Genomic DNA, 13,912 nt, shown 5'->3' with positions numbered 1-13,912 from the left:
TTTATCGGAAATGGTAATGGAGGAAAGAGACAACAAGAACAATCGGCCTATCAAAGTTAAATTTTATGTACTCACTTGCTGTTTAGGGGGCATGTGTAAATGATATATTCATCTCTGAGTAGACTAAATCCTAGCGTTACCCATTGAATCAGAATAAACCAAATTAAGATTTAATTCTTTACTAAATTATATGTATTATACTTTGATCGATCTTCTTCACAACCGCATTATACACTAATAATTCTGGATGATTATTTGTACATACTGTAACAAAATTTGTATCGAGCTTAATGATAATTTTATAGATATAGAGTGACAATATTTGAGAAGGAAACAGAGCCTATAATGTCTCTTGTCGATCGAGTAGAAATGCAAATGTGATCAAATCACTGCTACAGATTTTACATCAGCTAAAGTAGTGATTGCGACATGTATTGAAAACGCTTATATTATTATAGGCGTTGCCATGGAAACTCGCATAGAAATAAGTGAGTACAATAAGTACGATAATTATACTGTATATATCTGTGACAATGTACAGTATCTTACCTTACCGTAAGTTCGATGGATAATACTACAAAATATTGGTTCTATTAAGTATAGATGATAATGTCTCTCGTACGGTCCGGCCCACTCCTGTACAATTGGGTATAGTAAAGCGGAAACTTTCATGCAAGTGCCCAAATACTTGATCGTGTATCGGTAATTATTCCAATATAAATATATACACCTACGCTTGCAGGTATAGATGTTACTATGGATCTTGTTCTATTCGACAAAATCCATATATCGAATTTATGTATATCTATCACTGAATATGAGGATTTATAAAATTGATGTCTTTCATTGGTGTTAAAGTCAAACGAGTAAATAATCGTACAGTAAATTGAGGTAGCTTCTTTATCTCTTTACTACTTTCATCTATTGGAATTACTCATCAAAAATGTAGATTACTAATGCTATTCTTTCAAAGTAGCTGGACATATATTTAGAGACACTAAGATGAGAAATTTATTCATCAAAAATAATGACCATACAGAATGTGTATCCGTTAGGTTATATTCTCGCATATTTATATTTGCTAGCGGAGTATTGTGTAGATGTTGGTTGCTCAATCAAAGAATCGTAGGTTATGTAATCTATCTACATATTGTAATCCGCACACTGCCTTATATCTATGTTAAAGTATAATCGATTTTTTTCCTCTAAAAATACTATCTTTAATAAGTATAATTAATATTTATATAAATTTATTTAGATCATACTAGGTGTTTAAGGCGCATTTTGATCCGTTTTATTTTCTCCACCATGATCGTGATTTATTGAGATAATAATATCGTCTGTTTTGTTTGAAGTAACTAGCATTTTAAGTCTCGCTCACCGAATAACAGTAAATCTGCTACTATTATTAGATTTACTTGTTCTACGTCGAAATTGACAAATTATCAACTAGTGGATTTTGCATAAAATTTTAAAGCCTGGTTATCATCTAATATTCTAATATAGTTGTTAGCCTCTATCACTATTATCTTTGAAAAGCAAACTTAAATTCATATTGGAACAGCTATAAATTTACAATCCGTATCTAGATGTTTATATAGTAAAGCAAGCATTTATTTATGCTCGTAACACATCAAAGCTGCGACTGCTGCTGTGTCTTATGATAGCACGGCATACCGCATAGAATGCTAAGCCATGGACTACTAGAGAAGACCTTCTAGTAATCCATGGCTAAGCTTACGGTAAGTACTAATCACACACTTTAAATTCCATATAATCTATAAAAATCGGTCACTTAAAATAATTGTCTGCAAATTATTTTTCGTTAGTTACTACATTACTAGGACTAAAAGCATTACTAATATTTGAACGTATGCTGTAATCATGATGTGCTGTACACATGTGTACAGCTGGTATATCTACGGACTATTAGAAGTCACCATGTAGTAATTTATAGTAGTTCATGGCATAACTATGTTCATAATAAGAGAATCGCTGCGTCGAAGGATTTAATCTATAATATTTTAGTAAATAGGCTAATAATTCCACTTTTAATATATTGTAAAAGTCTCTCTAAGAACTGAGAACTAGTACAATATTACCTGTCTTGGGTTTAGCCAATATACTGTATGTATTCATGGCATAACAATTAGTAAATAGACATTAATGAGCAATACATTTAAAGCGCGATTAAAAATTTTTAAGATAAACTGCAATCAACATGAATTTAATTTCAGTGCAATAAATCCCGAATTTAGATACTATTATCCTTCTACAAAGATTTACAGGCAATAAAATAATAACAAGAGCAGATTGAAATCTTTACTTTGCAACGCTAATTCTTAGTTTAAGGTTTGGATTAGGTTTCATGGTAATCCTTAATCTGCGCTTAACTTCTATGTTAGGAACAACATCGAAAACAAAGCTATCTAGTAGCAATGCTAGAACACACTTCATTTCGGATAACGCAAATTTACTACCGATGCAATTTCGAGGACCAATAAAGAATGGTATATAAGTATAATTTGAGTTCTTATCATCGGCTTCAATAGCATCCCATCGGTCAGGCTTAAATTCTAGAGGATCTCCATAATATTTCTCCCACCTAATGAAAGATCATGTATAATAGATGTTATCGTTTATAGGGTCTTTGTCATTAAATTTACTCAAGAGTGTGATAAAGTGTCTTCTTAAAAATACAACACGAACTACAGTTTCTTGTAAACTTCACATTATTACATAAGATCAGGTTCGTCTCATAACTACCAAGGGACTATCTCTGGAATATCTTTTACAGCGAAAGCTCGCGGTTTATATACCCTTTGTTACAGAATGAATTTTACACATTGCAATCATATCTTGCCAATTAAGTCGCGAGATAACAGTTTATCATCGCGCGAGCTATTCATTATTTACGCGTCTAATTAAAGCACCACTATTCAACTCTCACAGTACTAACATAATTAGCGCTATCTATTACTATCATGAAGTCTTAATATAAACATCTCAATAGTATCACGACAATACGTATGTAAACCTCTGCTACAAATAGATATCTTCAAAATCATACAATCCAATAAACGAGTACTACTATTCTGGTGCAGTCTTACAATCATAATCCAAGCTATATTTGGGGCTGTATTACAAAGAGCAACTGATCAGTTGCATAGCGGCGAGCTTGATTGTACTAATTATGACGTGCATGTAGTTTACTCCTGAATTTTATTTAGTTACTGTAATTTTCCGTAGCTATGATAATACATGCTCTGATTGATTACTTCGACATATCCACCTATTGTAATTATATTGCTGTATGAATAACGTGAAGGTGACTTAAATGTAAAATGATAATTTCATGAAAAGTCCGCAATAAAAGCTGCATCTGTCATTGATGCAGCTAAATTTTTACCTATGCGGTGTCACGATCATCACTACTGTTCCTTTAGGGATAACATAGCCTTTAATTTCGTCATCTTGAACACATTCACGCGCAGACAAGGGCGCTGGAGAGTACAGTCTAAGGTATTAAAAGAATTACTAATTACATTTCAGATGAAATATATAAACGAGACTATATAGTGTTTGTTTACGAAATCTAGTTTTAAAATTTGCATTATACGCCAAAAATTGGATTTATATACACTTGTACATAAAAGACTAGCGATTGCTATTTTCTACCTTAAGGATTCTTTAAGGACTTTATTTAAATAAACAAATTCATCCAATGTATCCCATGTTAGCTGATAATTATGCTCTTTCAAAACTTTACGAGCTTCATCTCGGACCTTACTTTGTATTTCCTGATGTTGGGCTAATACATACAGTGTCCACGACAGGCAAACGCTTGTGGTCTACAATTTTAATAATTAGCAATCAGCAGTAATAAAACCAGATTACTACAAACGCTCAATACCATAATAATGAAATTCACGGTATCTCTGTAGTAGATTAAAACTGTAGAACGAGAGAACTAACTATTGGCAAAGAAAATAATTGAAAAATACAGATATTTAAGACTAGGTATTAATACTGTTAGATATCCAATGTCCCTAGGGATTGATTATACCGTTTTTAAATCTAAATTCACAGTATATACATCGTAACAAGTAACTATTCAATAAGTGACTTTTAATTTATTATTCAAATAGCGAGACGTTTAATAAGCGGATAGTATTGCCCGCATCGCCATGTATCAAGGTGACTAGGAAAGAGCTACATAAAATTTACCTCGTGACCAGCGAACATGAAGGTAACGACCTGATCGTATAATCCTTCCTTTGTCAGACCTTGACCAGTTTTCTGATCTCTTAATGATAGAAGAATATCCAACAAGGAACTGTCAGCTATATGTTGAAACGATAGCGTTAAAAAAATTCGAGATTGTATTAATACATGCCTGAAAATGCATTTATAAAGTAAGCTAATCATTAGAGAAACGTACAGTCTGCGTTTGTATTCTGTGACATTTTTATATCTATAACTTCGTTCACTTTATTTTTAATAGTGGTCAGAGCTTGCTGGCGTCGCTTTTTTGCCTTCGTCGGTAAGTAGGAGTAAAGCGGAAGTAAATCCTTCCATCTGTAGTGCAGCAATAACAAGCATCATAATTGAATCACACACTAATCGTCACATCATGAGCATTCAATCTTATGATCAAGACTCACGAAAGATCACTACCAGAAAACATTGATTGTAAAGATTTAGTTATTTCATCGTCTGGATTCAATACTGCATTGCATTCGTATCCAAAAGCGCACCGACAAATAATGTCTAAGGTTAAACGAGTAAGATCATCCTGTGCCTGAACTTCAGTATATGTTTGACTATTTTTAGTTTCTTCTAGCTTATACTGCCAAAATTGTATAAACTCTTTGGTGTAACTTTCAAATACTGAGACCATACCTGTATATATACACCAATATCAAGATATAATTAACTTGCTATATCCATTGACAGGAAATATGATACCAACTGTTGATTGCATCTGAGCTGTATCCTGAATATTACTTAAATCTAAATTATAGTACTTACACGTATTTAATCGTAGCAATGTTAAAATAGCATTCTACTTACTTTACATACAATATGCAGTGCATGCTGTTGATTGATTTGATACAGTATACATTGTATTTATTTATGATTCGCAAATTGGTTATGATTTGTGAATGAATGCTAGAGGAACAATATATTTAGTTACAAAGCTGTACAAATTATAAATTCAATTTTACCCTTTAATTTAGCATATTTAAAGGCCGGATTAATTAATTTTCTCTGTTGAGAATGATCCTTATCACCAGCTGTAAATAATCCATTGCCTAGTAGTGGCCTTAAAGTGCTAAATGACAGATCATAAGACGTAATGTGTATTAACAGTAAATAACAGTATAGAGCAGCCCCAAATTAGCTAAAGATTTAGATTATAATAGTTGTAAGACGATCCAACTTACGTAATAAAGTCAAACTTACAAGAAACTGCAGTTCTTGTTTTATCATTTTGAAGACACTTAATCGCAAACAGGATATACAATTTCCTATAGCGAATCTCGTATCTTAAATCAACTATTGCGTATCTACCGTAATCCGCTTTTAAGTCAGTCTTTCACAGCACATTGTGCTCCGCACTATGTACTGTGAAAGGGTAAGATATGAAACAGCGAACGACACACTGAAATTCTGTAATATTAGGTAGTAATAGATTCAATTTTTAGGAAATTACAACAGAGTGGGATCACATGATATCGACTTGTCTCAGAATGACTTTTTTAACTTTGTGTATCCAGGAGTGTATGTCGTACTGTACAATATAAATCCATGCTCTATATACAAGTCGCTTTCTTGGTAACTACAATGTTTGTAAGTTACAAATCGTCATGCATCTTACGTTATAAATCCCTTAGGTTTACTATATCTCGAGCTGTGCGTAACAAGGATATGTTTGATGGCATCAGGATCTATTGCGGCGACTCGATATTTGCCAAATAATCTGCTATATCGTAAGATTCCACCATACTTGTTAGCCCATCTGAAATTTATCAACAGTTTTAAATTATTATATACGTCATTATTTATCATTACTGTCGAATTTTGACTTGATTATATCAGACGTAAGTAACAAAACGGATGCGTTTGCTATTATCAGGAAGTATCTATGAACCCAAAGTTTGTCTCTGCAATATTATGGGCATGCAAAGTATGATTTCAGATTAAAAGTATAAGTATAATAGAATGATGATTCCATTCTAAATCAATTAGCAAAGGATTAACATTATTATTATTCTAACTTTATGTAAGGATCGACTGGTGGTTCCCGTATAATTTCACCTAGATTTCCAGTTAAAGACCAAGTTTCAGGTCCAGGCAGCTACGATAGAATAATGCATTTGGAGTTTATATCTTGAACATAACGGAGTGATTTCTTAATGATAATGAAAATAGTTGATATCAGGCATGAATATCATCGCTACTTTAGGCTATTTTGTATAGTACATTCTATTAAAATATATTTTACTGATCGGCCAGATATAACATACCCAATTGCACATATACCGTGTCTACAACGATTTAAATCACATGATGCATAGACAGTAGATCTTTAGTACAGTGTAGCTAAGTAATAGTGATAATTTACACCAATCATGGATAAAAATGTAATCTAAATAACTGTAGCTTTATTATTTTACATGCTTAGCTTACCTTACGTAACGGTGTTAGGAATCTGCGAATAAATTGGAGATAAATAAACCAAGTAATTACCCCAGTGATAACAATGCTTGGCCATGATAAGTTTGAAATATCAAAAATCATTTTAATTTGATGCCAGCGATGTCTACACTAAATGAAATGAATAACGAGTTTTAGAAAAAGTCGCTGTAACGCAATTTAGTCAATTTAACCAAAACTGCCTATCTAGTAATGAGTAATCACTTTTACTTTAATAAATTTATGCAGCATTAACGGCCTCTACAAGCGATCATATGGTTTTACTGTCTGTGCGCTTGTGTGTATGAGACATATTACAGCACTGTACTGTAGACTCTGAGTGTAGCGTTAGCATGTCAACATTCGATGCAGTACTGTAATGCAATTATGACATCATCATCAGTGCTGCAGTAGTCAGTTTGTAGAGTTCTTGAGTGCATCATAATACAAAGTAGCTTATAATTATTTGGTATGTTTGCTATTGAACTCTTGTTATCGTTACTTAAATCTTGTTATATCTACTCGTAGATCGTTTATTATACTTCGACTTAAATCTTGTTACATTTAATCGTAGATCCACGTTTAATATACTTCGACTTAAATCTTGTTATATTTAATCATAGATCCACACTTATTATACTTTACACTCTGTATAAAGTCTAGATATGCGGTACTTGTATTTTTTACTTTACATTATATGCAATAGTCGTTATACACTAACTAATGATCCAAATGTTTAATATACTTCGACTTGAAAGTCTTGTTATATTTAATCGTAGATCCACACTTATTATTCTTTACACACAGCATACAGTCTAGATATACAGTACTTGTATTTTTTACTTTACATTATATGTAACAATCGTTATACACTAACTAATGATCCACGTTTAACATACTTCGACTTAAAAGTCTTGTTATATTTTAATCGTAGATCCACACTTGTTATACTTTACACACAGCACACAGTCTAGATATACAGTACTTGTACTTTTTTACTTTACATTATTTGTAACAATAGTTATACACTAATCAATTGATCTAATCGATTCCCCGCTCGTTATACTTCTCGTGTTATACGTCACTTGACCTTTAACTTTACAAATGATCACTGATTTACAGGATATAGTTAGTTATGATTATGAGTTTGATATTACGGATACTAATGGTAAGTAACTTGGCTGAGTGATACAACTGCTATTTTACAAGACTTCGATTAAAACTCTATAGAAGTACGTTATCACGTTGTTTATCCTCATATTATATAATATATATGTTACACTTAGATCGAACTTATTTACTGGCTCAAGTGAGTCAGTAGATAAATTAGATATACAGCGGTTGAATCACTCAGCCAACATCAATTTTATTTGTAGATACTACTCCAGATTTTTTTATTGCCTCTGAGAATATTGTATAAGGTGATAGCAATATTTTGCTTGACCTTGGACTACTAGAAGGAAGATTTCTTTCTAGTGGGCCATGCCTTGGCTACTATGACAATAATTTGACGGTCAGTAATACTATATCATACTGTACAAATGACATTACGTCCCTGTAATGTTCCACTCCGACATTATTTTCAAGGCTGTAGTAAGGGCATTTGCCAGGGTCACTATCGCAGCTTTTACGGTCTTCAATTCACTAATATATACCGTAAAATATCAGTCAAAGAACTATTATAGTACTACTAAGTGTAGTGTATTTAGAACATACTGTAACTGTATTCTACTCTTAAATATAGACATGTTGTATTGCTCTTATATTTAGACAGATCTACAGTCCGCTTACTCTACATTCATATATAGACTACTGTATTTAGTTATTACGGTACTCGCTGTTTTCTACAATCATCTGCTATTTTGTAACCTGTTATGGTATATGTTGTATCTAATTCCACAATCCTATTCTCTGCATGTGCTCTATCTTTAAAACTATAAATACCGGCGATTTCTACCTCAGAGTTCATTAGCCTCTCAGTTAGTCTTCTAGTTAGTCTCTCACAGTCTAATACTTCTACTCGTTACTCACGACAGCTTGCACGCTGATCTACCGTAACTACCTCACTGTACTTCACATTACTAACCTACAATAAAGCATAACTTTTATAAACCCTTTGGTGTAATAATTGTAAATGGCGACTAAATCTCAATCCTCGAGATATCGAACCCTCCATCACACTAAGTACAGTTAAAATTAAGGAATACAGTAATTATAAAGAAATAATTATTGGTACCATTTTATATAAGGTCTTAAAACATGCAATAGGTACTAATGTACGTATTAAGGATGACGCTAAGGTTAGCTATAATATATTAAGGGAAGATTAGCCAATAAGGCAACAACACGACTGTATTTCCGAGCTGTCAACACAAGTGGCGTATAATTTGATTGCACAGTGCTGCACAGCATAGTATAGTACTGCAGTTAAACGTTTAATTCAATCAGTAATTCCTAGTTCCACTGGTTTGCAATGCTTTTGTATGACAGTAGACTGGTACTGGTATATTTTCAAACAGTCTCACAGTAATGAAGATCAAGGAAGAGTACCAAAATTGAGATAAAAAAAATAGCGGGTTGATATTTATTAAGACATATAGCAGTACAGCATTTTACAAAACATCCAAGCAGTAATTTTTATCCAAAACATGGAATCGAAACTAAAGAGAATGGGTAGATCATTGATACATTCAATTTATAATGGATTAAAATGTTGGACTAAAACTTCAAAGCAGAATTTAATATATGAGCACAACAGCTATACTACTCATCAATAGTCAACTAAGTAGGACAAAATGCTCGTAAGTCCATTATTTCATGTCCTATAATAACAAAGTATAACAATAATCAACTACTATGACACTGTATATATGATTTGGGGAAACATTTTTGATCGTAAAGATTCGATAATGAATTTCCTTGTTCCATATTCAAGCACCTGATGACTGGGATTTGGCCTCTAAATGCAAAAATAATTAATCAGGCAACGTTAACATTAAAATATTTAGCTACTCTAAGAATTTATGCAGGGCAGAGATCGGAGTCCGAAATTAGCATTAGACTAAGCATTAGCACTTATTAATCATGATTGTATTTAGTACGTTGCGGCCGATACAATATAGATTAGATTTAATTTATTAGGATTTGGAACAATTTACGGAAAGGTTGTTTAATATACTAAACAGATCAAGTAATAGTTTCTAGATGATACAAGTATATTTATGGACATTTTATGTTGTATTGTATTAACTCTGAACATTAGCTACAACTCATAATGGTTATGAGAAACTAGATGATCTTGGATGCAAGTAAAATTCCTTGATAAACCTCACACATTATATCTACTGTACCTTATGTATAGACCCCAGATCTTATCAAACTGATTTCTACTCTGACAAATTACTACTAAGTACATTAAAGTTCCATTAATACATGTGATATTAAATTATCTTGAAGCTTTAAATTTATGTAACTTACGTTTCAGTGCTGCTTTTGGCTGCCGAAAATACGACGACGGTAAAAACGACGACGGAAAACCCACTAAAGAGATATTCAATATGAAAAAACGAAACAAAATGCTACGTTTAATAATCAATCGAAGCAAAAGCTTAACGTGTTATATTCAGTTTGAATATGTCTATGGCTACTTATAGTGCTGTATAATAACAATATAGCTCGAGAATATAATAGGTTTTCTTAAAATTTTTGGGTTATCTATAAGTATAAGTACATCCGTAACAAAATTGCAGAAATGTAATGGAATGAAATCGCTTTAAGTAGTAAATCGAAAGTAATCAAATTTTATTTAAACTTTTATTTTATTCTATTCTTGATTATGTTATAGGAATAGGTGACATTTTTAACGGTCTCGCTTTTTGGCTCCCAGAGGCGTGATGAGGGTGGAATAACTAAATCAATGATTATAGTTATTCATTCATAAAGTACCTCATTAAACGGCACGGAAGCAATATGATCTTAATATATGCGTATAAACAAACTAAACAATCATTAATAGTAACGTATTGCAGTAATTTATACATAGAGCAAGTATTTACTGCTTTCGATTTTTATTTACCGAAAAATCGATGACAACTCTACTATAAAGAATGATTGCATTAAGAAATAAATTAAAAATCGTGTTAAATAATTAATCAGGAGTTCGTATTGCATTTAAATATACCGATAATACATTATAAAGTAATCCAATCTAACTTACCGCATTTGATTTTTTACCATCAAAAAACCGGCGACGATAATGCTAATAAAGTTATTACAAAAACAATGAAACAATGATCTTATTAGATGCCAATATAACCAAACTTATCGAATGAGTATTATTTTAACTTAAGTGCGATAACTACGATGTTTTAGTAATTTAAAATGGCATAAGCTACAGTATCTTCAATTCATGAAAATATGGCTGTGATTTTTTCTTTTGTTTGTGTAAACAGTAACTATATACCAGAATTATTATAATTATTTCTATACTACAGCCGATAACAATTTTAAATTGACGGTACCATGCTATAATAATCTAATTTAGTAAAGAAAAATTGAAAATTATACGAATATTAGTTTGATGTAATGAAATTACTATCTTAATGTACTTTACTGCCAACAATAAATTAAGAAATGGTCTATTGTAATAGTTACATGATCAAGACATGATTATGGTCTGCTGTTAGCCAAGAATATTTGATAATGTAATAAATTAAAATAGCTGAACAAACTTTTCTTTCAAGATTAGTTTTAATCTATATTTGACTTTAATATATCAAATCTCACAAATACATTGAGACCTGAGTTAATTTCCGTAAATCACTCCTTCCGAAATCGAAATTATCAGAATTAAAAGTAAAAAATAAAATATTTCATTTAAGAAATAGAAAGTTAGATCTAGGCTTATTCTAAATTGTTAACTACCCCGCAGACATTTTAGTGATAATCAGCTAAACAAGAACTAATACTCGTACCGATTTCACTCTGATTACATTGTGCTTATCATCTTCATCATTGCCATTTTCGAAATCATCCCTAAGATTTTCAAACGGAACAAAAAATCAATATTGATACTGCTAATTAAACATATATACAACTAATGTAAAATAATGATCTTACAAAACTATAAAATTGCAAAGTACATGCTTACTCTAGCGAAGCTTCCACGGACTTTTGACTGTTGTCAAAATCATCATCGTTGTCGTTCATTTGATCGAATCTCTCACGAATATCGTTATCAAAGTCCAAATTTTCGTCAGCATCTTGTGTAAAATCACAGCTAACAAATGCGAATAGCATGGCAAATAGGAAAACAGCTTGGTACTTCATGTTGATAAATTGACGTAGTGGTTCTGTTAATCAGGTCAAAACGAACTTGATGAAATAGCAACTATTAAACTTTCACAGCTGAGCCCAAATTAATGAATATGACGATTTAATGTTAGTTTTATAGCCTATGATGGACAATGAAGAACAATACAGGATTGAATCGGATAAGTTTCACGGTAGGGAGCATAAAAGATGATAATTGCCAAACAATCATGTCGCTTGGCCGTACAGAAATATCACACAAAATATATAGATATACAACGTATAATATACATTCAGTATTGCGTTACCTTATATTTTATTATTAATTCCTTCGAAATCATTGTCAGTTTAAGACGATATTAATTTCGTTCTCAGATAATTTTTTTAATTTGTACCATACAGAGCTATTGATATTATAGATGCGCCATTGTTAATAAATCTCGTAAAGCTTATAATCCGAGGAAGTTATATGTCTGTGTTTTCTAAACAATTATTACTATTTACTGTGAAAGAGTATCCAAATTTATAGTTGCAGTGGCGCCACAATATAATTAATTTACCGGTAATTTTAATTACTTTTACTTTAAAAAGGTAAACAAAGGCAGTGTTGTAAATAGTACAATCGAATAAGCGATAATTTTACCGGAACATTTACTTAGATTAAATTCACATGAATTCGAGGCATTAAATACATAATTTTTTGTTCTGAACTAGTTATGGTGATAACGAATTTTTCAAGTGAAATCAGAAGTATTAGGGAAATTTTAAGGCACTGAAACTTACATGGAAAGAAATTTTTAATGGCATTTTCAGTAAAACTTAAATTGCTCACAGCAAAAAAGTGTCGTGATGAATTGAAACACTTATATTGCTAAATAGTACATTTGGTTGAGGTTAACTTGCTTCTTTTGTTACAGTTACTCGCGTCTCTGCTTGCTATAATAAAACAGCAATAAAGGAAAAACAAAATCTACTTATAATTCACTAGACCTTTAATTAGATGACAAATTAATAGTGAATTAAAATTTAATTTACAAATTCTTTCTGTGCCTTTTATGCCTGATGGCCAAAAACGCTCCGTTATAGGCTTTTACTTACCTGATGAAAAATTTTTAGCGTTAGTAAGTTTTTAATAAAAGTTTCGTAGTAGTCTTGTTTCTTTAAAGCATTCCATCTAAATTTCTTTACTTCAAAGTCACCTTGGACCATGCCTACTTTCGTAGATATATAATTTTTCAAGCATTAATCATCAAAGAATTCATCATCAACGCGGTGAATAGCTATAAACTACTACATTATTTGTCCTATGCATCTTGTACATTCTGTAAGGTATCTCCTATAAAACTTAAAAGAAATTTTTTATTGGACAGCGCCACGGATAATGGATATAAAGAACTGATAGTCTGGAAATAGCCTAATATTTTCAGGTGAAAAATGAATTGTGGCATTTTACCTTGAACAGTACCAGTACAAGTAAATCGAAAATGAATAATGCAGAAATTCCGTCACAAGACCCATGTCTCGTGCAGTAAGGTGAGTATCACGTAGTACTTCTTACTGGCTCGGTCGTGATGAGGAAGAAATACTATACCAAACATACCGGCTTTGCAGTTATGATTCTAATCATATCCTGACTGAATTAAGGTTAGTTACTGTGGATTTCTAGTATAAAAGCGTAATAAAAGGTAAAGTTCGCCTTAAATTATATTTTTTCCTCCCATCGAATATGAACAATGAATTTACTATCCACAGCAATCTAACCTTTACAAGGTACTATAATAAATTGCACTAACTACTCACATATCACCCCACAAAATGCTATTAAAAGTATATTATTATCGCCGGGCAGACGTACGCCATGACGTTTTAACCATAAATTTATATATTTGAAAATAATTTTTTC

The 13,912-nt window shown here is 31.8% G+C and overlaps 1 protein-coding gene across 1 annotated transcript; it reads right to left on the bottom strand.

Moving 5' to 3' along the window:
* Positions 1 to 2,322: 2,322 nt before the first annotated feature.
* On the bottom strand, positions 2,323 to 6,804 carry TRIADDRAFT_53196 (uncharacterized protein; the record flags this gene model as incomplete). The annotated part of the gene is made up of 10 exons (XM_002109267.1): positions 2,323 to 2,605; positions 3,410 to 3,517; positions 3,679 to 3,851; positions 4,228 to 4,343; positions 4,442 to 4,578; positions 4,665 to 4,902; positions 5,229 to 5,335; positions 5,882 to 6,022; positions 6,282 to 6,361; positions 6,694 to 6,804. 10 exons carry the CDS (start codon positions 6,802 to 6,804, stop codon positions 2,323 to 2,325), a joined length of 1,494 nt encoding a protein of 497 aa, XP_002109303.1.
* Between the last annotated feature and the right edge of the window lie 7,108 nt (positions 6,805 to 13,912).

The sequence above is a fragment of the Trichoplax adhaerens genome, genomic scaffold (genome assembly GCF_000150275.1).
Source record: "Trichoplax adhaerens TRIADscaffold_2 genomic scaffold, whole genome shotgun sequence".
NCBI lineage: Eukaryota > Metazoa > Placozoa > Uniplacotomia > Trichoplacea > Trichoplacidae > Trichoplax > Trichoplax adhaerens.
This window is presented reverse-complemented; position numbering and strand designations above follow the sequence as displayed.